At 53.2% G+C, this 26,167-nt stretch overlaps 1 protein-coding gene across 1 annotated transcript in view; it reads right to left on the bottom strand.

Moving 5' to 3' along the window:
- Window positions 1-2,075: 2,075 nt before the first annotated feature.
- HCN4 (hyperpolarization activated cyclic nucleotide gated potassium channel 4) overlaps window positions 2,076-26,167 on the bottom strand; it is a 110,764-nt gene continuing 86,672 nt past the window's right edge. The window contains exons 5-8 of the mRNA XM_071441881.1: window positions 21,793-21,939; window positions 20,416-20,656; window positions 18,644-18,808; window positions 2,076-6,239 (exon numbers count right to left, since the gene is read on the bottom strand). Coding sequence (XP_071297982.1) covers window positions 4,690-6,239; window positions 18,644-18,808; window positions 20,416-20,656; window positions 21,793-21,939 — 2,103 coding nt within the window. The 3' untranslated portion in view covers window positions 2,076-4,689. The remainder of the gene's footprint in view (window positions 6,240-18,643; window positions 18,809-20,415; window positions 20,657-21,792; window positions 21,940-26,167) is intronic.

Below are 26,167 nucleotides of genomic sequence, written 5' to 3'. Positions count from 1 at the left end.
CCCCAGCACTCCCTGCCAGGCTGCTGAGAAGCCAACCCTGGGCCCTGCTGTCCCTCCCTGACCCCAGGGTGTTCCCCTCTATGTGCCTGTGCCAGGGCAGGGCTGGCAGGGAGGGGATGTGCCCTCAGTGCCTCTCCAGTCCCACACTGCTCTGGGGCCCTCAGTGCCAGCAGAGCAGCCCCAGTTTGTGCCCCACTCCAGCTCTGGCATTCCAAGGAGCTGGAAGTGTCCCCTGCCACCTCGCAGGGGTGTGAGCAGTGAGGTGTCCCCTCTGCCCAGGGTGTGGAGCCTTGGACGAGCTGCCCCATCTGCTGTTTGCTCTCTGTGCTTTGGCCATTTGCTCTCATTGCTTTGTGCCCATCTCCCCTTCCCAAAGGGATCCTGTCCCACAGAGGAGCAGGGCTCAGAGTGTGGCTCACGGCTCCTGTCACTGTCACAGCAGTGCCAGGGGGACAGGGATGAGCTCAGCCCTGAGGCTGGGGCTGAAAGCTGCCTGCTGTTCCTTATTTTAGGGAAAATACACACTCTGCTCTAGTGATGGCTTTCAAGGGTCATTCCCAACTTACTCATGGCTCTCTAGCAGGGAGGGAAAAGATGCAACTCCCTTTCCTTCTGGGCATCCCCAGAGCACCTTGCAGGGCACCTGAGCTTGCTGGTCCCGTGCTGGGAGATCCCTGGAACTGCAGAGGAGATGAAACAGGACTCAGTCAGGGCATGCCCAACCTCAGCCCCAGCCTGGGGCTCCCTGGGGACACCCCAGAGGGGTGGCAGGGTGTCCCTGATGGTGGCTGTGACTGGGGGGGCCCTGGCACCACTTTCCTTCTGCCCAGGGCTGGCTGGTGCAGATCCCAGTGCCAATCCCAGTGCCCTGGGAAAGCACTGCTGGGAATTGCTGGGTCCTGTGGGCTCCCACACCCCAAAATCTCCCCCAAGGTGCAAGAGCCATGAGTGTGGGAGCTGCTGCCCCTCCCAGTGCCAGACACTGCTGGGTGGGCAGCCAGGCCAGGCTGAAATTCCCATGAATTCCTGCCCAGACTGGGGCTGGGCAAAGGGAGAGACCAGCAGAGCTGCTGCTGCTGCTTTGCCCACCCTGGGGAGGGCTCCTGAGGCTCTGTGGGGCAGGCAGTGGTGATGAGGGGCTGACCCACCCCACTGAGGGCAGTGACCTGGCTCTGGGGATGGTTTCCCCACAGCTGGATCATCCCTGAAGTCCTTGCAGTGAGGCAAGGAGGCAGCACCATGTGCTGAACCAGCCAGGCCTTCCAAGTGTGCTCTGAGAGCTCAAAACTTGGATTCTGTTCCAATCCAACCTTGCAAATTTACAAATCTTCTGAGAAATCTCAATTTTAAAAGAAATGTTGGCTTGGGCAGGACTATTCCCTCTCTTACAGGAATGGCATGGAAAACAGCCTGGCCTAAAAACCCATTCCAAAAGGCACCCCCAACATTTCAGTGCCTCAACTCCCTTGTGGGAACTCCAGGACAAGGTGACCCACCAGGAGTCACCCACAGACCTGAGGGGCCTTGCAGGAGCAATGGAAGCTCAGAGCTCAGGCCAGTTTTACCTTCCTACAACTCTTCAGCTCCTGGCCTTGGCATCCTCCCTGTGTGGCTCCTGTCCTGCTGCCAGGGGCTGTGTCCTGTGCAGGGTTCCTCCTCCAGGGATCCCACAGGCAGCCACAGCTTCCATGTCTGCATTAAAGTGAAGGATTTTCCTGCAAAACATCTGCAAAACAACTGCCAGATTTCTCCCTTGGCCTGGTGAAAATTCAGGTGTAGGGGGAAGTTTTAAACTTTTTGTCAGCAGCTCAATACAGAGAATGTGTGAGGTGGTGAACACCCTGCCAAAGCTCCAGAGGAAGCAGGAAAACAGAGACAGGACAAAGCAAAGGGCTGAAATGGGATTTTTCTCTTTTAAAGCTCATCTCGTGTTGCCTGGAGCTCACCACGTGAAGCACACAGCAAGTCAGAGGGGTGGGTTTTTCACATTTTTATTTACTAAGGTTTTTATTGTGTGTTTTATATTGCAAACCCCACCCCTAGAACTCTTCCCCTCCCTTCCCTCCCCAAAGAAACCAAATAATAATAATAATAATAATAATAATAATAATAATAATAATAATAATAATAATAATAGTAGTAGTAATAAATATAGTTCCACCTACTGAGACAAGCCTAGTGTTGACTGGGGTCCAGTCAGAATAACTCAAAGTTGGCTACTGCAGTGCTGAGAGCTGGAAACCCAAAGAGATCCCCGAGGGAAGCAAAGCCAAGGAGGATGTCCTGCAGTGAGGAGGGGGCATGGCCGGGCAGTGCCAGCCCTGGCTGTGCCCTGAGGGTCCCCAGGGTGCCCAGGACTCAGGAGCAGTGCAGCAGCCTCAGGACAGGAGCCCAGGAGGGCTGGAGACCCTTCCCCCCTGCCTGCCCAGCCCACCCCAAACCCTCCAGGTGCTCGGCCAGGAGCCCTCTGGCACACAGGGGAAAGGTTGGCTAAAAACCCAAAAAACTGCAAAGGATATTGTGAGTCTTCCTTCTACCTCTGAAAACATGAGAGGGTCTGTGAGTCTGCTTCAACTCCTGTTTCAAGATGAACCTGTACATATTTGGAAAAGCAGGATCTAGAGGTTATAATTGTCACCTGCCAATCAGCCCTGCAGGAGGGTCAGAACTGACACGTATTTTAATTTAAAACTAGGATATACATATATATATATAAATATGTGTGTGTGTGTGTGCTGACACATGTGCATAAATAGACTACAGATGTGTGTGACTACCCTACAGATAGAAAAGCAGGTGTGTAGATATAGATACATCTATAAAATCTATACAAACACACACACACACACACACACACACACACACACACACTCTCACCCTTCCACCACACTCACACAGACAGAGCTGTATGGAGCCAGTAGAAAAAGCATTTCCAGAGTTCCCCTGACCCTTTTTAAGGAAGACCAAAGCTGATCACATCTGAATTCAGAGCCACCAAAGCAGGGTGAAGCAGGAGTGCCCAGGAATGCAACATTCAAGGTGCAGGCACGTGGCAGAGAGTTCTGCAGACGAGTCGGTATAAAAACAACCATCAGCCAGGGCTGGGGCAGGGCACAGGGAGCTCCAGGGGCTGGGCACTGGGGGAAGGGAAGTTTTTGGCACTGCTGCATGGAGTCTCTGTCCCCTTGAGGGCTGGGGACAGAGGGAGGCTGGATGTGTCTCTAAGGAGTGGTAGAAAAGTTGAGCACCTGACTCGGACAGTGAGGTGGCCACAGACACCCCTCGGCCTAAGAAAACCCCAAACAGAGAGAGAGGAAGGACGAAGTGACACAAAAGGAGATGTCTGCCCTGGAGGTAAAGGCTGTGGCTTCTCAGTGCTGCTGGCCCCGCTCTGTCCCCGCCCCACTGGGAGTGTCCCCAGGCGGGGACCCAAAGCCCAGCCCCAGGTGCCCCAGGTGTGCCCGGGGCTGCTGCAGGGTGGCAGGGGAAGCCCACCAGGTGCAGGCTCTTATTGCTGGTGAAATCAAACAAAGGATTTCGGTTCCCCCAGCAGGGGACAAGCACAGACCGTGGCTGGCCAAATTTCTGGGCTGATCTGGTTTTAATGGTAAAAACAGAATTGTAAATCTTGGAACTGTCCTGGTGCCTCCCACTGCCCTGGGCTAAGGAGGAGGAGGAGGAGGGCTTGGGACTGCACTCCACTGCTCAGTCCTTTCTAGTTCTCCTCAGAGCAGTCACCCAGGGACACTGAGACACTGAAGTGACAGAGGGGACGTTAAAGCACTGCCTCTTCCTTCATCCCTCCTGTGTTTGCATACACCACGGAGAGGCTGAAACTTGGGGCCGTCTGCCTGCTCTGCTCCCACTGCCCACATGCCAAAGTACAGAGGGATCATCCCTGCCCTCCCTGTGCCTTACAGGGGATTGCTCCTTGTTCCCACTGCAGCATCAGTGGAGTGAGAAAGGGACAATCTGCAGCGAGGCCCGTCCATCTCCTGGTCACCTTCATCTTCCTCAGCTGGAGTCCAACCCAAACCTCAGCCCATGGGAAATCCCTCGAGGGCTCTGCAAGAGTGAACTCACCCCTTCCCAGCTCCTCTGTGACCTGCTGAGGACAGGGAGGGAGGGACACCTGGCAGGGAGAGAGGGACGCTTGTGGTATGTGCTGGGCCACCCACATCCCCAGCCCCAGGGTCACAGCTGGGGCAAAGCTGAGGCCACCAGGGCTGCTCTACAAACACCAGCTCCAGGCCTGACCCCACAGCCCCTTCTGTGGCCCACATCAACCTCGGGTCTTTGTCTCAAAAGGAAAACCTTTTTGGTGGCTTCTATGGCTGCTCATTCATGTGTTCCAGCTCAGGCACATGCCCCGGCTGTGCGTTACCTCGTTGGATTAAATTTGCTCGTATCCTTTTTTTTCCTGTGTATTAAAATATTCTATAAAATCAAGTGACCAAAAATCTATAGCTCTAAGAATACCTGGTTATCTTCTTTTTTTTTCCCGTTGTTTTTCATGTGGGTTTTTTTTCTTTGTTTCTAAGCACAGTTAAACCTAAACAAAAGAAATGGAGGAAAAAAAGAAAAACAAAGCAGGAGTGGCGCAGAAGGGGAAGGAAAGGAAAAAATCGCTCGGTGAACTCATCAGGAACTGAAGGGCAGAGCTGGCACGAGCAGCTCCTGCAGGAGTCCTCACAAATTGGAGGGCAGTTTGGACCTGACGGGCTCCAGATCCCCCGTGAGCACTATGGACTCTTTGCGCCCGCCGGCGGCCAAGGCCAGCGGGCGTGGCAGAGAACCTGAGGACATCTGGCGTGGCAGCGTCACCCGCCCGGGGACCGAGCTGCAAGGCTTGCCCAGGAGTCCGCTCCCGCCACCGCCGGGGAAAGGGGAGAAGCTGGAAACAGATTCTCTAGAGGAATGAGGAGAGCTGTGGCGGCCCAGCGTCTGAGCCAGCTCCTGGGGCAGAGAGGGCTGGGATGCCGAGATCAGCTTGATGTCCTGGTTGAGGCGCGGCGGCAGCGCCTGGGCCGGGGGGCTGGCGGGCTGCGGCAGCAGCAGGGAGCCGTGCGAGCCCGAGGGCCCCGCGGCGCCGCTCTGGAAAGTTCTGGTGGCCACCGGGCTCTGGCTGGGAGGACTAAGGCCAGAAGGGGTGTAACAGGGAGAGGCGATGCCGGGCTGCTGGAGCGGGGCCGCGGGGGCGAAGGGAGGCCGCTCCTGGTGGAGCTGGGCTATCGTTCCAGTCAGAGATCCTAAAGCACTTGGATGTGTTTGGCACAGGCCCGCGGACGGCCCGCCCGAGGCCTGCGCCAGCTGGCTTAGGCTGGAGGATGGAGAGTTGGAAGAAGGAGGGGCTGGGAAGTGGTTCAATCCCCCCAGGGTCCCACTGCCCGAGAGCTGCTGCTGCTGCTGCTGCTGCTGCTGCTGCGACTGTCCCCCCTGCAGTGGTCTCGTGGTGGGCTGGAACTGGTTCAGGAGACTGGGGGGGGAGTTTGATGAGAGCTGGGTGAGCGATGTCGATGGGGAGCTGGCTGTGGCTTGCTGGAAGTGCCCAAATCCACTGCTGGACAGGGCCGGCTGCTGCTGCTGCTGCTGCTGCTGCTGCTGCTGCTGCTGCTGCGGGGGCTGAGCCGCGCCTAAGGGTGACCCAGAGGGTGCACTCTGGAACTGGCTCAGCCCCACCGAGGAGGCGCTGCTGAGCCCCGGCTGGCCGGAGCCCCCGGGAGGGGACCCCACCTGGAACTGGCCCAGGCCGGCGGCGGCCGAGAAGCCGGCGAGCTGCTGGATGTGGAAGGAGGAGGACGAGGGCGTCTCCGCGCCCGGCGTGTGCAGCTGGGACGGGGTGCTGGACGGGGAGCCCACGGCCGAGGGGCCGGCGGACGGGACGAGCGACTGGAATCTCTTGAGCTGCCTGGGCGTCTGGTTGGGCTGCTGGCCCAGCGAGCCCAGCACGGACACGGGCGGGCGGAAGATGGCCGTGGGCAGGCGCGGGTGGTGCGTCAGGGCGATGGCCACCGAGGTGGTGGCGGCGGCCGCCTGCAGCGGGGCCTGGATCAGCGGCGTCCAGATCACCGGCGTGGGCGTGGAGGCGGCGGCCGCGGCCGCCTGCACGTTGTGGGCACAGTGAGCCATCTCCCGGTCGTGCTGCACGATCTGCTGGATGATCTCGTTCTCCTGGTAGTTGAACACCCCCGAGTTGAGGTCGTGCTGCACTTTGTGCAGAAGGATGGAGTTCTTCTTGCCTGTGGAGGAAGGGAGGAGAGAAAGGGTTGTGGTGGTGTTCACAGGGGTCCCAGCAAGAGGGAAGAGACGAGGATCCGACTCCATGTTTCAGAAGGCTGCTTTGTTATTTTATGATACATATTATATTAAAACTATACTAAAAGAATAGAAGAAATATATATATATGTGTATAATATATATGTATATTATATAATATATATAATATATAATAATAGAAGAAATATATTATATTATATTATATTATTTACTATATTATATTATTTACTATATAATATTATTTAAATAATATATATTATATTATTATGCATAATATAAAAATATATATAATACATATTATATATTAAATATACAATATAATATATTAGATTGTATGTATTATATAGTGTAATTATATATATTATATTTAATATATTATATATTATAATTATTATATATAATAGATATAATCTATTTATTATATTAAAACTAAACTAAAAGAATAAAGGATTTCATCAGAAGGCTAGCAAGCAAGAAAAAAGAAAGGAATTATAACAAAATCCTGTGGCTGACCATCGAGTCTGAAACAGTCGGACTGTGATTGGTCGTTAATTAGAAACAACCACACGAGACCAATCAAAGATGCACCTGTTGCATTCCACAGCAGCAGATAATCATTGTTTACATTTTTTCTCCTGAGAAGCCGAGAGGCCTCAGGAACAAAATCCTAAGGAAAGGATTTTTCATACAACACATCTGTGACAAAGGGTCACTGTGGGTGGCAGGGCACAGGTGGAGCTTCCTGCTCCACTTCCCTGAATGCCTCCCCTTGGTGCCCTGCACGGCCCTCGGGGTCTGTGCCCAGCCTCTGGCCCAGCAGTGAGATGGCAAACACCACATCTGCTCCTTCTGTGCAGCCTCAGGTCCCTCAGAGCTGGGAGCTGGAGCACAGAGCTGCATGTCCAACAGGACACACATCCTTGGGCAGTAACAGCACTGCTGGGAAACGTGGCAGACTGGCAGCAAAAAGCTGATGGATTTGGAAGATTCCCATTTTGCACCTGAGCCTCCTTTAGAAAAAGAGAATAAAACCTCAAAAATATAAAATCAGTGAAGTCTTCAGCCAGTCTCCTTCCTTCACCTTTTCCTCACCTGTCTCTGGTGCCTTGGTCACTCTGGAGTCAAATATAGGGGAGAAGGAGATGTGAAAAGGAGATTTCCCTGTGAGTCAGGACTTGATGGTCTTGAAATCTTTTCCAACCTGAATGATTCTGTGATTCTATTCATGAGCTGGAAAAGCTCAGCTGGGCCAGGTAGAACCCTCAGGCATCCTGCAGCTCCTGTGCCCTTGCAGCCCCAGCTTTAGGGAATGTTCCAGCTGGATTCCCAGCCTGCAGCCAGAGTTTAACTCAGCTCTTTGCCCTTGCAATGGGCTGGAAAATGCCATGGAATGATTTGTCCAGCCTGGGAGTGCAGCTGGCACTGCAGGGATGACTCCTGGGCTGAGGGACAGAGCCAGCCAGAGCTGGCACCAGAGGCATTTCCTTTTGATCCCACCCAGCCAGCTCTCAGATCTTTATGATCTGAGGCACATCTAGATGACATCCAGATGGTTGGTTGGTTTTTTTACTTCATGATGTAGCTTTTTAAGTGTGCAGCAGATAAAAGAGTTAAGAGCTTAAGGACATGCATCTTACTCCAGCCAAATGGAAAATCAAACATCTGGCAGGAGAGAGCTGGAATGGCACTGAAGAGGGAAGGTGGCACCCTGGTCTCCTAAAGAGCCACTCTGCAACAGCAGAGTCTTGGATAGAACTCAGTGAGCTCCAAATCCAGCACCAGAAAAAGGTGAAACAACTCCTGCACCAATAAAGAGGAAATTGTACAATAGGAGGGAGATCCCAGTCACTCCCACCGTGATGCTGGGAAGGTAAAATGTGTTTAGTTCTTGCTGCAAAGCATGGAGTGTACAGAAACCACCCCCATGAAAAACATCAGGGAGGAAGCACAGCACATTCAGAATAGAGGTGATTTCACAGCTGAGGAGGGAGCTCAGGGACAAAGGAAGCTGTTCCCAAACCTTCCCCTCCCTTGCAGGAGGAACCAGCAGACAGGATTTGAGCCAAGCCCATAAAAAAGGAAGGAGCAATCTGTAATTGCAGATACTGCCAGAACATGCTGAAGGTTTTCTCTTCCCTTTTTCAAATCAAGCCTTTGTCACCCCACAAAGGACAGGGGGTGGCTCTGAGGGCTCTGTGGGTAAAGCTGCACTGAAAGTGGGCTGAGCTGCACTGAAATGCTGCCAGGGTTCTGATCCTGGATGTGCACCCAGGACCTGGTTGCTGTGGGGAGTGGGATGGGATGATAAATGCTCTGCTGTTTTACCTACTGCCAATCACTCCCTGCAAAAAAAAAAAAAAAAAAAAAAAGAAAAAGGCAGAAAAGCTTTTGTTTCCCACTCAGCAAAATCCTAGCCCAGGAAGGACATGCTAGAAGTACATGTGTAGGAATTCTCTAATGGCTGGACTGGAACAGCTCGGGATACCCCAGAGAGACAGACCCCAGTCCTTCCCACAGCCAGGCACAGCAGAGGCAGCACCAGGGCCACCTTTAAATGTGGTCTGCACAGAAGGTCACTGAACACACACACACACAGAGTGATTCCCACCCAGATCTGCTAAAATCACAGCAAATGAGCTCCACAGAGCTGCTTAAACACACTCAGAGACACAGACTGTGCGTGGAGAGAGCAGAACCTGCCTGACTGCAGCTGCAGGTGAGGGAGGAGGTGGCCAGACTGCAGCACTCCAGAGTCACAGAGGCACTGGGACTGCAGCTTTGCAATCCTGCCCTTCCCAGAGCTGAAGGGACAGATCCCAGCATGGGCCATGTGCAGCCCCTGCAGCACTGCAAGGTCAGGCTGTGCCTGGGACACACGCTGAGCTCAAAGCAGCCGGGCACAAAGCTGCTGTCCTGAGATAAAACCAGCCTGAGGGCAAGGGCCAGAGCAGGGGCACAAGGAACAGCTTCCCAAAGCTCCACAGCAGCCACGGCTCCGTGCTGCTGTCACCACACCTCATCCCACTCTGCCACTGCCCTTCCTCATCCCAGTCATCTCCCAGTGCCCTAACCTCATCCCACTCCACTCCCAATTCCCTAACCCCATCCCACTCCTCTCCCAGTGCTCTAACCCCATCCTACTCTCCCAGTGCCCCACTTCATCCCACTCTTCCACTGCCCTTCCTCATCCCACTCCTCTCCCAGCACCCTAACCCCATCCCACTCCTCTCCCAGCACCCTAACCCCATCCCACTCCTGTCCCAGCACCCTAACCCCATCCCACTCCTCTCCCAGTGCCCTAACCCCATCCTACTCCTGTCCCAGCACCCTAACCCCATCCTACTCCTGTCCCAGCACCCTAATCCCATCCCACTCTCGCAGCACCCTAAATCCCATCCCACTCCTGTCCCAGCACCCTAATCCCATCCTACTCCTGTCCCATCACCCTAATCCCATCCCACTCCTCTCCCAGTGCCCTAACCCCATCCCACTCCTGTCCCAGCACCCTAACCCCATCCCACTCCTGTCCCAGCACCCTAACCCCATCCCACTCCTGTCCCAGCACCCTAACCCACCCCACTCCTGTCCCAGCACCCTAACCCCATCCCACTCCTGTCCCAGCACCCTAACCCCATCCCACTCCTGTCCCAGCACCCTAACCCACCCCACTCCTGTCCCAGCACCCTAACCCCATCCCACTCCTCTCCCAGCACCCTAACCCACCCCACTCCTGTCCCAGCACCCTAACCCCATCCCACTCCTGTCCCAGTGCCCTGGCTGTGTCCCTGAAGCCCTGCACTGTCTCCCTCCCTCTCAGGCCATCTCAGCTGGCTGGAAAGCCCCACTGATGTCTGGCCCCTGCAGTCTGGGTGAAGAGTGAAGGGTGAAGGCAAGGACAGTGAACCTGGGCTACTGAGGTGGGAGAAACTGCTCCAAGTAATGGGGGACATGAGATGGGATCCAGCTTTGAGGGTCTCCTGCTCAGAGCCCTAGAGGTCTGTGTTTGCATGTGGATTCATCACTAGGGAGAGAATAATGCTGTGCCTCAAACCTGCCCTTGTAGAACATTTCTGTGGGTGCATTTCTGTGAATCCCAGGGAAATCACCCTGGGTGTCTCCCAGCTGCACTCCAGGGGCTCCACAGCCCAGCTGAACACAGCCCATGCTGATGCTTTCCAAACGTGCCTGATATTTACTGGAAGTGGTTTGATCAAAGCTCCTTAGCTTTGTGTCAAGTTGATGAAGTAATAGCAGTAAAAACCTTGGAATGATTATTTCTGTTGTTTTTAAAACCAGAACACTCCATTTTCCCTTTGAAATCACATTACACTTCACTGTTTTCCTGAGCCCAGCTTGCCTCTATTAGCTGTTCCATTAGATCACATTTTTCTCTTCTGATTTGCCAAGAAAATATCAAATTTCTCCTCCAGAACACTGCAGAAGATAACTGAAAACGGTCTTCCAGCCAGGGAAGGGGAGAGGGACTTTTCAAAACCATTTTTTAAAACTGTAACTGGTTGGCAAACTGAGAAATTAATTGACTTCCCCACTCTAATGAATTGCCTCATTTACACAGTGTTTCCACATGCCAATATAAGCCCTGTGGGTTGCTTCTGGAGAAAATCCTGCTTGCCAGCAGCCCCAGAGCAGAGTCCTGCTGGGACAAACATTCCTGAGGTCCTGCATGAGACAGAAACCAGCAGTGGGACAGAAAAGAGGAGTGGGACTGACTTTGCTTGGGCTGAGATTGGTGCTGAGATTATTCCTCCTCCTCATGGGATTGAGGAAATGGTTCCAACCCCTTTTCCTGGCCTGGGTTCCTTGTCCCAGCCACTGGGCAGAAGGAGAGCAGGGCAGTTGGCAGGGAGGGGGATGCAGCTGATGAGTTTGGGGACCCCCCTGAGATGAGGTTCTGTCCCCAGCCCTGCTCAGTGACCCCAGGGAGTCACTCCTGTGCTCCTGCTCAGCCATGGGGAAGCTTCATCAGGAGAAGCCAAAGGGCTCCTGGTCCCCTGCAATCCAACCAGGGAGGATTGCAATTTGTCCTTCTGAGATGTTCATCCCACAGAAATCAAAGTGCTGGGCACAGTGAGGTGCTGAGATTAAAAAATCCACCCCAAATCACTGCTAAAGGCTGCACACAAACTCACTGAGACACCCCAGAACAGAGGAAGCATCTGCAGCCACCCCAGCCCCAGCCCCAGCTCCAGCTCCCCTCCCTCCCCTCTGGGCTCTGAGAACTCCCTGTTTGCCTCACTGCAACAATGGGCTAAATTTAAGAGGAAAAGGAAGATATTCAGAGCCTTGGAGATGTTCAGAGCAAAGCTCCTGGTGCTTTGAAGTGGAGGGGGGTATGTAAAATTATGGAAACGAAGCAAACAGATGTTGCTCCCCTAATTAAGAACTGCAAAGTCAGATTTTCCTCAACTGTAGATAGCACACAAAAGAACAGGGAGAAAGGCTCATGTGATTTCATAAAAGGAGCCAGCACTCAACAATAATTCTTCTATCAAACAATCAAAATTAGCTTTCTGTTGTTAAAATTCTGCCCAGACACAGGGGAAATTAGCTGTGACTTTCTGTTCCTTTCTCCTTTCAGTTCTCTCTGAGCCCACTGGCTGCACTTTAAGAATTCAGGTCATTAAATTGCTTTCTGAATTTGCATGTATTTGAAATAATCTCATTTTATTAGGCTGCCTTCTGCCCTGGCTTGCTGTCAGTGTGGCTGCTCCCACCACAGGGGTTTCTCTCAGGTCTTCACTGATTATTCCTGGCACCAAGGGCTGGCTTTGGAGCCTGGCTGCACCTCCCAGCTCTGCCCTGGAGCTGGGCTTTCCTTGCCAGGGGTTCTCCTGAGCTGTCTCCTGCAGAAGTTCAGCCCCAGAGGGGGTACCCAGCCCACTCTCAGGGCTGGCTTTGCCCTGCCTCAGGAGTTTCCTGGTTGGGAGGAGCTGCTCCAGCTCTGCTGTAGTTTCAGAGTCTGTGTGCACAGGGAAATGAGCTGGAACAGAGAATTCAAAATGATTCTTAACCCCCAGGCTATGGGTTCTTTCCCTGTTGGAAAGATGCAGGTGAAGCCCCACTGAGCTGCACTCGCTCTGTGGGGAGGTTTCTGCTCAGAATTCAGGAGCCCTTGGGGGAGAGCCCAGCAAAGCCAGCTGGATCAGCCCTAAGAGCATCCCCAGAACACTGCTCTGGAAACTGAGTGACTTCCCAAGAGCCTGGCTGTGTAAATCCATGGATGTGTGAGCTCTGACACCTGCCAGGGCAGCTCTCCCTGCATCCTGCCCCTCCCTTTCTCCCTGGCTGGATCCTCTCCACTCTGGGGGTACCTTTGAAATGAACAATTCTCTCTTTTCCCTCCCTGTACAGCTCAGGCCTGCCTCTGATTGCTTCCCCTCTTCCATAAACTTAATTATCCCCCAAAAAATGTGATGTCCCTGTGCACAGCCAGAGCACAGCCACACTGCTGCAGGTCCAACACACCCTGAATGATGTCACCTGCTGAGTCTCAGCACAGCTACACTCCAGATAAATGAAGCTCTTCCCTCCCACTCTTGACACAGAGCTTGGCAGGATGAAGAAAAAATGGAATATCTAGAGCTGGGTAGGTTGTGACTGTCCAGGGAGGGGTGAGGAGCTGTGGCATTCCCAAGGCTGGGACACCCTCAGGGCTCTCACTCATCACTGCAGACTGGAGCCAAGAGGTGCCTTCTTGAGTGGCACCAGTGCCAAGGTGCCTGCACGCCCTCCCCAGAGCCCTGCTGGAGGTGGCAGCTGTGACAGGACAGACTCTGGGACACTCTGGACATGCTGGCACTGTCATTGCTGCTCTCAAGTGTGGGCTGGCTGCAGACAGCTCCTGGAGTGCCTTCAAGGCAGGGAGAGGCCCCCAGGAGGAGAGGTGTCACTGTGAGCAGCTCCTGCTTCATGTGATTAAAAAGAGGGCTGAAAATTATTTATAAAGGTGCTGGAATTGTAAAATGTTCCCTGAGCAGGTGTTTTATCTCCATGCAGACAGCAAAGAGTTTTGTGGGCAGCAAAGAGCAAGGTCAGGGATGGAGCTCCTGAGATAGAGCAGGGTGCTGAGGACTTCTCCTGGGGTGCTGGGGCTGTGCTCTCCCCTGAGTCACAGGAGAATGGCACCTCATATTCAGGTGAGCAGGGCTGCCAGGTGCCCTTCACTGAGCTGGAGTGATTTACATCCCCCATGGCTGGTGAGTTACTGACCCCTTTCCTTAGGCTAAACACAAAGTACTCCCAGGCTGGGCCTTGGCTTCCAGAGAAAAGGAAATTCAGATATTCAGTTCCTGCTCAAGTCCAAGCTCCCACCTGTGCTAGGGAGCACTTCCAGGTGTGATTCACCTGAGCCACCTCAGGAGAGACAAAGCACACTCTGAGTGCCTTTTCCTCTGTGCTGAGCACACCCAGATCCCCACAGGGAGACAGAGAAATGCACAATTGCACCTGAACTTTGTTTCCTCATGGACAGTAAGATTTGTGGTTATTCAGCTGATGGGAGAGGACACCACACAGGAGCAGCTCTCAGGGCTTGGATAAGAAACCTCAGCTGTGCCAAGGGCTGGGAATTTAAAGGAAGCTTTGTGCCACCCTCTACCACTGCACACCTGGGCCACAGACACTTCTCTCCTTGCACCACTGGGTCCAGATCAGAACTGAGAACCACAGCCTCAAATCAGAGCTGTTTCTGTATCTCCAGCTGTATTTATCTCCTGATGGCCAGAGCATCCTGCTCCTCTCACCTGTGGGGGTTACTCCCCTGCCCATTGAACAAACCTGGGACTTTATTTGGTTAAAGTGAAAGCTGGTGTTGAGCTGGAGTTATCTGCATTCAGTTGGAATCCAAAATGTAGAAAACTCTCAGAACTTTGGGCCTGTAAGCCAAAGCTTGGAATTAAACCCAAGATTTGATCTGAGACTTTGGGAAAGCCTTCCAAACTTAGGTGATAGAAGTGAGAATGTGGATTTATAGTTTAAAGCAGAGACATGTTAAGCTAGGTGAAGTTTAGAGTTTTAGAGTACAGTACTGTAGGTTTGTGTGTCACAACATGATTGGCTAAGAAAGCTCACACTGTAGCATGAGTCCTTAAGATGAAATATTTCAAGGGTTGGGTCAAAAACATAAATATCCTTGTTGGCAGTGTTTTATTGGTTAATAAATCCTTAAAAGGTTTGAAACTAGAGGTCTTGTGACCTTCTGAGCCATGCAGTGAAGATGTGAGCCAAACTCACCCTTTCTGCCTATGCAGAAGGAAAATAAATCACATCATTAAAGCAACTCAGAGGTCCTGTCTCTTAACTCGTCCAAAATTCCTTCACAAATCCTCACAAGTGCCAAAGGGAGGAGCCCCAACACACCCCAGCTCCCCCTTTGTGAGCATCCCTGTCCCTGCAGAAGGGATGAGGAGCTGAGGCTGGCAGCAAAGGCAGCACAAGGACAAGCAGGGAATGTGAGGCAGAGCTTGGCACTGCTCCCAGCTGCTCTCCCTGGCTCACCTGGCCCAGGCCAGCCCTGCCTGGAGGCAGCACAGCCCAGGGGATTAGTCAGGACTAGACAAGCAGGGCTGCAGAGCCAACAGCATCTCAGCTGCACAACTGTGGTCACGAGCTGGCAGGCCAAGAGTTTGGGAACAGCTATTTTTGTGGTTTGTTTATAGACAAAGCTTTTAACATTTCTACCACTGTAGTATGTTGTTGACACTCTCATACTGTGATAATATCATAAATTATATTTAGAGGCTGGAATTGTGTTGTCTTGGCTTTTCTTTGGTTTTTTGGCATCTGCAGTGCCTGAAGGAAACTCAAGGCATCTTTAATCCTGACTTCACTGGGATCCTTGTATCAAAACATACACAAGTGGCATTCAAAGTATGTGCATTTCAAACCATGTGGCAAAAACTTCCTGGGGAAATGAAAACAAGAACTTCCTCTGGCTCCCAGGAGGCTTTCAGCTCTCCCCAGTGCCCTTGCAGTGGGTGGGAGCATTTCTGGGTGTCCCACAGCACATGGAGCAGGGGCAGAGCACTGTCCCTGCTATTCCCTGGGTTTGACAGCGTTCACCACCCCTGCTGGGCTTCCTCTCAATGAGCATTTGAGTGCTGGTGTTTTACAAGTGCAAATACTTGTGGAAATCTCATTTTAAGCTTCAGTGGTCACTGCAAACCAGTTTCAAAGCAGGCAGGAACAGAAGGGTGTGTTTTATGTAATGGGGCACAGCAAACTGGGGCACTTCACCAACACTGCCAGACAGAGAATTACTCACTGCAGAGAGCACAGCATCCCTGCAACACAGACACTACACACAACCTTAGAGCCTGCCCAGGAACAAGGGCACACAGCCTGAGAGGAAGGCCAGGAACAAGGAAGAGGGGCTGATTTCATCAGGAAGAAAATGATTCTTCAGTGATTTCTGATTTCAGACCAATTTTTTTTCTGATTTCTGGATTTCAGACCAGCTTCTTTGAGTGTCCAACTTCCAGCCCTGAGTTTCACGTGTGTGTGACATTCTGCAGGTAGAGGAGCTCTCAGAGCCTCAAGTTACTCAGACTTAAGCAGTGCCACCAATCTCTGCAGCCTCCCAGCCTCTGTCAAGCCATGGAGATGAATCCCTTCCTGCCCAATCCAGGCAGGACACCAGGATCAGTTCCCAGTAGGAGCAGAGCTTCAAGGCTACACCTCAGCTCTTTGCCCAGGGCTCTGTGTGCCTGCCAGCTCCATGCACAGCCCCTGTTCCTGCAGGAGGCCATGGCAGCACAGGCTGGGGGGCTCTGGCCCCTCTCCTCTGCCCACCCACTGCTTCCAAACTGCTCAGCCCTGCTGTGGGACTGCCTCATCCCACCTCAATCAACCAATCCTGCTCCTCTTGCTGCGTGGGCTGAGCCCCTGCCTGCTCCTTCTGCTACCCACAAAGCTGAGCCCATGTCCCAGTTGAGATAGCCACAATATGCAGATTATCCCCACACAATTCCAGAAAGCTTCACCCCAGAGTAACACCAGACCTCATCAGAAGGCTTCAGGTGTCTGCCCATACAGAGTAACACCATACTACTTCAGGAAGCTGCAAACATCTGCTCTTCTTGTTCTTCAGCCCAACCTTTTATACCCCTTGTATTTATGCACTGCCCCTGGGTGCCCTCTGCTCCCTTTGGTGGTTGCTCAGTGCCCCTGGGCACTCCATGGCTCATTGCTGGCAGTGCTGCTCACCTGCTGCTCACAGCTGCACCCACTGGGGATGAGGCTCCACTCCCAATCACCACAAACTCTGTACCTACAAGACCACCCTTTCCAAAACCCCCTCGTGGCCAGAAATCCCATAAACATCTCCCAGTGGGACTGGATGGGCTGAGATTTTCCTCCCTACTCCCTTGATGCACAGGGGGAATAGTGGATGGATCTTATTGTGGTACCTGAACAGTGACAGGGCCCTCTGAATCATCTCCTGTACTCACTGTGGCCTGAGCTTCCCAAGGACATTGTCACCCTGAGCTTCCCAAGGACATTGTCACCTGGGCAGAAGGGAGCCAGTGAATGCACCACTGACTTGGAAAGAGGCTTCCATTTGCTTCCTCCTTGTGCACAGATCCTGAACTGGATGGGACAGGACCAAAACTGCTCCTGCTTCTGTTCATCCCTGCTTTTCAAGAACTGCTTGCTGTTCCTCAACTTCAGTCCTCCAGAATGATTCCTGCACTTCCAGAGAACCTCAGCAGAATGCAGTAACCTTGAATTCCTTCAAAGTCACAGGCTGGTACAGAACTACTGCACTGCTCCTTCTGGATGGTGCACATTCCAGAGGAAGGGAAGAAATGCCTTATTTACAAAGCCAGGGAATTCCATGGGATCTGCCAGCTCCAGTGGGGTGCCCAGAGCTCCCCTGGGCTCTGTGGGGCAGTTACAGTGCCCAGACCTGGGCACCACCAAGGGCTATGGAGGAGCCATTTCACAACAGTTCAGATGTAGAGTTAAGGGAGCAGGCAGCTCTTGAGGGTGAGTGCCAAAGAAAGCAGGGCACAGCAGGACTTTGAGTGGCACAGGGAGCAGCAGGAGGAAGGGAGGGCAGTGGCAGAGCCCTGCAGCAAAGGGCCTGTTGTTCCACTTGCTGTGTGTCACCTTCTGACCTTATGCTGACATTTGCAGCTGTCTGTGGAAGGGGAGCTCTCTCAGGGGAAGAAGCACGTGAGGTTCTTTGTGCTGGGTCAGAATTTTCCACGGATTTCAGTTACGTGTGCAGGGGCACAGAGCACAGGACAGGAAGCACAGGATGTTCTGCCCACCTGATCCCACAGTCCCAGAGAGCACCAGGCTGGAAAGCTGAGCAGCACTGAGCACCCAGACCTGCAGAACTTGAGGTAAAGCCAAGCTGGCCCATCCCTGCATCGATTTTACATTTTCTCTGTCATTTGTACAGCCTCACTGAAATAACCCAAGTGTTGGGCCTACTGCCACTTCCACCAGGGCCTCATTAGCCTGACCTTTGCAAAAGCTGGTGTTCAGCTCAGAGCCTTTTCCTCAGGGGTCCCACAGCAGGTAATGAGATGCAGAGAATCCCATGTCCCTGGCAGGAGAAGCCCCAGAGGCACTGCACCCCTTGCTGGGACGCCAGCTTAGCCCCTATCCCCCTCCCCTCACCACCCTCCTGGCCCTCTGCATTGTGCTCAGAGCTCCACTGAGCTTTCCATGAGGAAAGCACTGGGAATGCAGGCACTGTCACTGTGAGGGGATGGACAAGGAGCTGCAGGAGTTAGACTGGGACTCCAAAATGCTCCTCAGCTCTGCAGCCTTCCTGCATGACCTTGCATGAGTCACTTCATCTCTGTTACACACCTCTGGCTGTGACCAAAGAATGTTATACTGGTCTTTAGCTGGGGAAGAGACACTTGGGAAGGATATTTGCAGCACAGGTTGTGTCTCCCACAGGACAGGGAGCATGCTGGGATGGGTCACTGTGAGTTGTGACCGTCACAGAATCCCGGAATAGTCTGGGTTGGAATGGACCTTAAAGGTGATCTAGTCCAGGCCCCCTGCCTTGGCAAGGACACCTTCCACTGTCCCAATGTGCTCCAAGCCCTGTCCAACCCAGCCTTGGACACTTCAGGGATCCAGGAGCAGCCACAGCTGCTCTGGGCACCCTGTGCCAGGGCCTGCCCACCCTCACAGGGAAGGATTTCTCCCTAAAATCCAACCTAAACTTACCCCTAGTAGGTTTAGATTGGAGTCCTTGAGGGAGCTGAAGCTGGACAAGGAGAGCCAGGCTGGGATCTCCATCGCTTCCCAGAACTGAGCACCAAGCCTGGAGAGGGCTGCCCAGGCAGCAGGTAAGGAAGAAGACTCTCCCCCCTGTACTCACCAATCCTGTCCAGCCTGTCCAGAGCCACAGTCTCAAAGGCTCTCCTCATCATGGGGTACTCCTCCAGAACCTCGTTGAAGTTGTCCACGGACAGCGAGTACAGGCGGCAGTAGGTGTCGGCGCGCACGCTGGCCGTGCGCCGGCCACGGGTCAGCAGGCAGATCTCTGCAGGCAGAGAGAGGCTCAGACAGGGCATGGGCACCACCACAGCACCCCTGCCACCCTCCCTGCAGTGCCCTCCCAGCCTTCCCTCCCACAGCAAAACCAGCCAAAGTTCACATTCTGTGTGCACACCAACGTTGCTCGCTTGGGGCAGCTGCCACACACAGCTGCCCTCAGGGGTTCTGCTGGTCCAGTCAGGCACACAAGGTTTGTTCTGGGGGATTATCAAAGGCAGCATTGTGTGTTCACACTGGAGGAGCTGTGTTTCTCCAGCTCCTTGTGGGCACCGGGAGCAGAAGGTCAAGCCGTGCTCTCATTGAAGCCAATTGTCTCTAGATTTGTAGAGAGGCTCTGTGCTGATCTGTGCCTTTGGTGCCTGGCTGTATTTTGATCTCTGTACCTGGAATATTTGTCTTTCCAGAGTTTTCAAGGATTTTCATGTCTATGCCACGAGCACTGTCAGGGCAAGCCACATCAGTGGCACCTCCCAGCTCAGGGTGTATTTACACTGCTGTCACACACTCCTCACTGCTCAGCTGGTAACTGAACACAAAGCCCTGCATTCAACCAACCACAGCTCCTTGAACACCCAACAGAGAGCTCCCAAAGCTCCTGCTTTCCCACTGCTTGCACAGAGCCTGGGCAGCAGAGACAGGCACCTCAGGACAGATGGTGTGGGCTGCAGTGACAGCACTGTGCTCCCTGTGGGTGCTGGGTGCCAATCCTCCTGCACCTTTCCTTGGATTCATGCTGAGCCTCCCCAAAGCCCTGCTCCAGCAGCACCACAAGGTTCTGAGTGTCCTCCCAGGCTGCTTTCCCAAGGAAATGCTGCTTAGGAGACAGTGCCACGTGTGTGAGGAGTTGTGATGGAATGTCACAGACAAGTTCAATCCCATCTGGCAGTCAGGGGATCCTGACTCCAACCCTCCAGCTCCAAATGCCAGGCTGCAAAACCCTTGTACCCAAGTGAGGGGCAGACAGGTTGTTCCACATGAACCACGAGTGTGGGAAATGCATAATAGGAATTTTTTAGAGGAAAGGCCTGGCAGGTTTTGCTCTGTCTCCCCATAGCAGATCATCAGAAGTGGTGCACTCAGAGCTTGTCCTGCAACCTGCCTGTCTGCTGCCTGGGATGTGAGCTGCCAGCATCTTCCCATTGTCAGAACCATGTAATGAGGCTGATGCTGGAAAATAAAACAGCTCAAAGCACCTTCCTAGCAGTCCCATCCTGTCTGTGATTTGTACAGAGACCCCAGCCAGTGATACCCAACATCAACAAGACAAAGGCAGGTTCTAGAGAAGAACCCAATCTCCATGACTGTGCAGAACTGCCAGGCCAAAAACATGCCTGGGATGTGAGCTGCTGGCATCTTCCCATTGTCATAACCATATAATGAGGCTGATGCTGGAAAATAAAACAGCTCAAGGCACATTCCTAGCAGTCCTGTCCCATTTGTGATTTGTACACAGCCCCCAGCCAGTGACACATCCCCTGTCTGGGAAGCTGCCCAGAGATGGAGAAGGAGGTGCTGGGCTCAGTCCCACGTGGATCCAGGAATGGCTGAGCACAGCAGCCCTGTGCCTGTGGAGGCTCAGTGAGCAGCACACACCTCCAAAGTAGGAGCCATCAGCCAGCTTGGTCTCCTTGTTGCCCTTGGTGAGCACGCTGACCACGCCGTGCTGGATGAAGTACATCTTCTTGCCGATGGTGCCCTCCCGGATGATGTAGTCCCCGGGCTGGAACACCTCAAATTTCAGCTTGGTCAGCATGGACGTCACAAAGTTGGGGTCTGCGTTGGCAAACAGGGGCATGGAGGCCACCAGCTTGCGGCAGTTGAAGTTGATGATTTCCTGAGCAGGTGGGGTGTAGAGGAGAGAGAGGAAGAGGAGAGGATGCACATATGTTAGTCAACATATAATGACCTGTGAAGATCCCCACCTGACCTGTGCATTTAAAGTGGGATAAAGTGGCCGTGCCTTGGTCTGGCTGGATGGGCTCTGGATGCTCAGAGCAGTGCTGGAGCCAGCACCACACTCACTGCCTTCATCCCTCTGCCTCCCCTGAGAAGGGACAACGCTCAAACTTCCCAAACACACACAGCATTCCTGTTTCTGCAGGAAACCTTGGGCTGTGAGGGAGCACAGCAGCAGTGAAATGCTGTCTGACAAAGCCCAGGGCTCCTCTCTGGGCAGGTGTCATAACTCACCTTGGCAGCCCCTGGTTCTCTGCTGCCCTTGCTTGTCAATGAGCTGTAAAACAGCACAAATGTGCCCAGGAGGAGAATGATCCCAGGCAGATGGGGACAGTGTCAGGAGAGGAGAGAGAGGTGCTCACCAGGCACTGGGCAGAGGCTGGATCACCAACCCTGGCTGCAGAAAGCCCAGCTCAGCTGCTCAGCTGTCACCACAGCCAGGCTGTGCCTCCCCTGGGGCTCTGTCTCACTTGCAGGGGTGACAGCTCAGGAGCTGCTCTGTGCCCCAGCAGCTCCCACTCAGGATGTGGTACTGAGCCCATCACCCAGCACAGCACTCCATGGGAACAGGGATAACTGGAGCGGGAAGAGAGAAAGCTGGGGAAGCATCTGTGTCCCCCCATGGGGGTTTTCAGAGGGGTGTCCTTTGAGACTTGAGCAAAACTAGTTTTAAATCCTGGCTGGCACTTGCTCAGCTCTTCTCTCTCCCATGGAGGGACATTGCTGGGGGACAAAGACAGAAGGCAGGCCCCTTCTAGAGCTGGTGGGTGACACACTGGTGACATGCCAGGGACAACCTGCATTGCCAGGCTTCAGCTGGGAAGGAAAGGGAGCTTCTCTGAAGGCTCCTTCTTCCTGTGACCCCCCGGTTGGGTAGGGCATGGATGGTGCCAGCACTCCATGCCAAGTTTTAATCAAACACAAGAGGTGGGAGCTTCCTGAGCCCCTGGCCCAGGAGCTCCAGAGCTGCCAGAGGTGCTGGGGACGTGCCCTGCCCATTGGCTGCCCTCTTACCTCCCGCAGGGGCTCGCTCAGCTCCCCCAGGATGCTCTCCTCATCGAACATCTTGCCCTGGTAGCGGTGCTCGTAGTAGTCGTGGATGCGCTGCCGCATGTCGGCGGGCAGCTTGTGGAAGGACATGTACTGCTCCACCTGTTTGTACTGAGCAGGGACACACAGTGTCAATGACATGTCACAAACTCATGGGCAGCCTGGGCTGGCCCTGCTCCCTGCCCCTGCAGCAGTGGAAGGACATGTACTGCTCCACCTGTTTGTACTGAGCAGGGACACACAGTGTCAATGACATGTCACAAACTCATGGGCAGCCTGGGCTGGCCCTGCTCCCTTCCTCTGCAGCAGTGGAAGGACAGATACTGCTCCACCTGCTTGTACTGAGCAGGTACACACAGTGTCAATGACATGTCACAAACTCATGGGCAGCCTGGGCTGGCCCTGCTCCCTTCCTCTGCAGCAGTGGAAGGACAGATACTGCTCCACCTGTTTGTACTGAGCAGGTACACACAGTGTCAATGAGCTGGTACCAGGACATGTCACAAACTCATGGGCAGCCTGTGCTGGCCCTGCTCCCTTCCTATGTACTGCTCCACCTGTTTGTACTGAGCAGGGACACACAGTGTCAATGACATGTCACAAACTCGTGGGCAGCACATACTGGCCCTGCTCCCTGCCCCTGCAGCAGTGGAAGGACAGGTACTGCTCCACCTGTTTGTACTGAGCAGGGACACACAAGGCCACCAGTTACCAGGACATGTCACAAACTCATGGGCAGCCTGTGCTGGCTTCCCCTGCAGCAGAGGAAGGATATGTACTGCTCCACTTGTTTGTACTGAGCAGGGACACACAGTGTCAATGAAATGTCACAAACTCGTGGGCAGCACATACTGGCTCTGCTCCCTGCCCCTGCAGAAGTGGAAGGACAGGTACTGCTCCTCCTGTTTGTACTGAGCAGGGATACACAAGGCCACCAGTTACCAGGACATGTCACGAACTCATGGGCAGCCTGTGCTGGTCCTGCTCCCTTCCTATGTACTGCTCCTCCTGTTAGTACTGAGCAGGGACACACAGTGTCAATGAGCTGTTACCAGGACATGTCACAAACTCAGGGGCAGCCTGGGCTGGCCCTGCTCCCTGCCCCTGCAGCAGTGGAAGGACAGGTAGTGCTCCACCTGTTTGTACTGAGCAGGGAGACATGAGGCCACCAGGACATGTCACAAACTCATGGGCAGCCTGTGCTGGCCCTGCCCCCTGCCCCTGCAGCAGCAGGGAGGCCCTGTTCCATCCATGGGGAGTGTTCCCCAAATGGCTGCCCCATGGTTTAACCTTAAACTCATCCTCAGCTGGGTGCCCTGTGCTCACTGCCTGGGTGCTGAGCAGCCTATGCTCCCCTCCACACAGCCCTGTGGCACCAACTCTCTGGCCAGAGAGAGAAACACATCTTCCCCAGGCACTGTCCTGGGAAAGGCTGTGAGAAGATCAGAGAAAAGTATGAGAAACAATTCTTATCTTCACTTGCTGCACCTGTTGTTGTGAACATGTGGAATGTGTTATGGAGATTTGTTTATCAATTGTGGTTTCTTAATTAGCCAATGGTGATGGTGTTTGGACTAGAGGACCAATTAGGTCAACTTGTATCTGTCTATAAAAGAGCAATGAGTGTCTTAATAAAGATTATTATTAATCAGCCTTCTGTAACACATGGAGTCAATGCTAATTATCACCTGGCTGGGGGCTAATTACCATGACAAAGCCCCCGTGGGAGCAGGGCTGAGGAAGGAGTGCCTGGCTGGGAGTGCCCTCCCAGCAAACAGGACTGTGCATGGTGGGAGCAGGAGAGCCCAAGTGCCCCCAAGTGTTGGGGTGCAAGGCCCTCAGGGCACAGGCCCAGAAAGAAATCCAGGCCCAGGGATTGAACTGAAACCTTAGAGAAACTGAGATATGAAGGTATCTTAATATATGAGATATGAAGATATGAAGAAACTGAGATATATGAAGCCATTAAATGGAATAGAAACATAGATTTTAGCTTTTAGTAGAAACTTACACTGAGTGCCTTGAGTATCTAAAAAGCTGCAGCAGAGAGCAGAGGCCTTTTTGTCCTTAGGCACAATTCTACCATAGCAGTGGTATTGCCATAAAGTTACCCTACCCCAGACCCAATGTAAACTTAACCTGTTGTTCACATTTTTTAGCTATAGTGTTCCCATAAACAACAAAACCTGACAGAAATACATGCATAGTTCTGAGTAATACTCCAGTAATGTTGTGTGAAATCTTAGACCACTAGAATTAGGGCATGATTGGATAAAAAAGCAAAACTAAAACCTTCTATTAAACTCATTAGTTTAGAATCATACTTAACCTATACTATATATGCTGGAGACCCTTCCTGCTCACTTACTACCTCCTTGCCTACTCAAGATCCCACTCAGTAGCTGTTCCACTACTGCTACCACAGCAGAGATAACACTGCATCCCCTTGGAACTCTCACAAGATCTTAGAAGAATCCAGAATAAAAACTGGAGTGTGGCACAGCAGCAGCCTGTTCCTTTTACTCTCACCTAGTGTGAATCACAAACCCACACCCCAGGAAGGTTTTTCCATGGCACATGGCAGGACAGGGGCCAGCTGGGCTCCAGAGCTGTCACAGCCCCAGGGGCTGTGGCAGGGCAAGCACAGGACCTGCCCTGGCTGTGGGCTCACAGCAGAGGAGCACACCTGGATCAACACCCTGGTTTTTGGGCTGGAGCTGCAGTCCCCAGCCTCTGCTTCTCCCCTCTGTGCTCCTGCCCACCCTGCCATGATGGAACCTTTGCTTTCCATCACTTTCTTCCCCTTTTCTTCACTCCTGTGCCCCAAGGACTTGCCCTAATCCCTCCACATTTTCACATTTCTATGATGCCAGTTCCAGTGGAGTACAGGGCACACTCTGATGGCAGAGCCTTGGGGATGGATGGTGCTTTCTGTGAGTAAAGGACACTCCCCCAAGGGCCAGGGCTGTACCAGGGTCCTGCTGCCCTGCAGGTGCTGCAGGACAAGGTGTGTGCAGGGAATGGTCACGCTCCTCTCAGTACAGGACACACAATCCTCAGTGTGTACTGCACTAACTGCTGACAAAAGGACTGTGCTGCTCCTTTCCCAGCCCTATTTCCCTTCTTCTCCCTCATAAATGTGTCCCTGAATGTCCCTTTAGTGCAGGAGAGCCTGATTAGTGAAGTTGTGCTCATTACAGCCCCAGGCCCTGCTCCAGGGACAGCCTGTGCTGGCACTGCCACCATGCACGAGAGGGCATCACTCCAAGGAGCCAAGGTGGCAGAGGGGACACTCAAGGCTTCCTGGCATTCCCAAAGCACAGCAACTGCCTGGAAATGCTCCTGATCCCTCCAGCCTGGCCAAAGGCAAAGGAGTCCCCACGTCCCACTGGGCCTTTGTCACCTGTGTGGCTCAGGCTCTGCAGGGATGGCTGTGGCAGGACAGGATGTGCTGGGTGCCCCAAGGAAATGAGGCAGGAAAGGAAGTGGGAAGCAGCAGCAGAGTGGAGGACAGCAGCTCCCTTGTGGGTAACTCACCCAGAGGGAGTTTTGGAGGTTATGGTGCTCCAAGCAGAAGGTTTCAGGGGTTTTGATGTCTCCTGCCACTGGAGAGGCACTGCAGCCTGAGACAGCCATGGGACCTGGCAAACCAGGCACAGGATGTATGGGACTCTCACCAGGGAAAGGGAAATCATGAGGCACGAGCTTCTGCTGACTCAGGTTTATTAAATTCATCTAAAATCCACCAAGGGCTCTGCTTGCTTTAATGCTGCATTTTTGTTGAATAAATGATTTGCCAAAAATATCCCCTTAGGCTGTCAGCTTCAGTGCAGTGATTGAGCTGGAGCAGTGACCAGTGTCACCAGGAGCCTCTCCTCACCTGCTGCAGCCACCTGCCCCTGTGTCCCTGTCCTCTGCTCCACTGGCACTTGCTGTCCATCTTAACTGCCCTTTGCTCCTTGGGAAAAACATCCCCACGCTCCAAAAATGCACCAGCACGGGCTGGATGGGGTGACTGGGACTCTGCTTATTCACCACTGAACATGGATTTATGGCTTTGCAACAAAGAGCAATAAATTACTGCTCTGCAGTGTCCCCTGGGCTTGCCAGAGTCCCCTGTCACCGCTGTCCCCAGATAAGGCTCCCAGGGAAACCAGGACAAATTTACTCCCCCACAAATAAAGGTGCTGCTTCCCATTGCAAATGGAAATCAGGGTTATAAAAGCAAGCTGTGAAATAAGGAACCATCATTCTCTGTCATGGTTAAGGAGAGGGAGATCTTGTCTCTCCTGCCTCTGCTGGTGCTCCCTCCTCTCAGCCAGGAGGGTTTTGGGGCCCT

Source organism: Agelaius tricolor, unplaced genomic scaffold (assembly GCF_023055355.1).
Source record: "Agelaius tricolor isolate 1412-34295 unplaced genomic scaffold, bAgeTri1.0.p SCAF_16, whole genome shotgun sequence".
Lineage (NCBI taxonomy): Eukaryota > Metazoa > Chordata > Aves > Passeriformes > Icteridae > Agelaius > Agelaius tricolor.
This window is presented reverse-complemented; position numbering and strand designations above follow the sequence as displayed.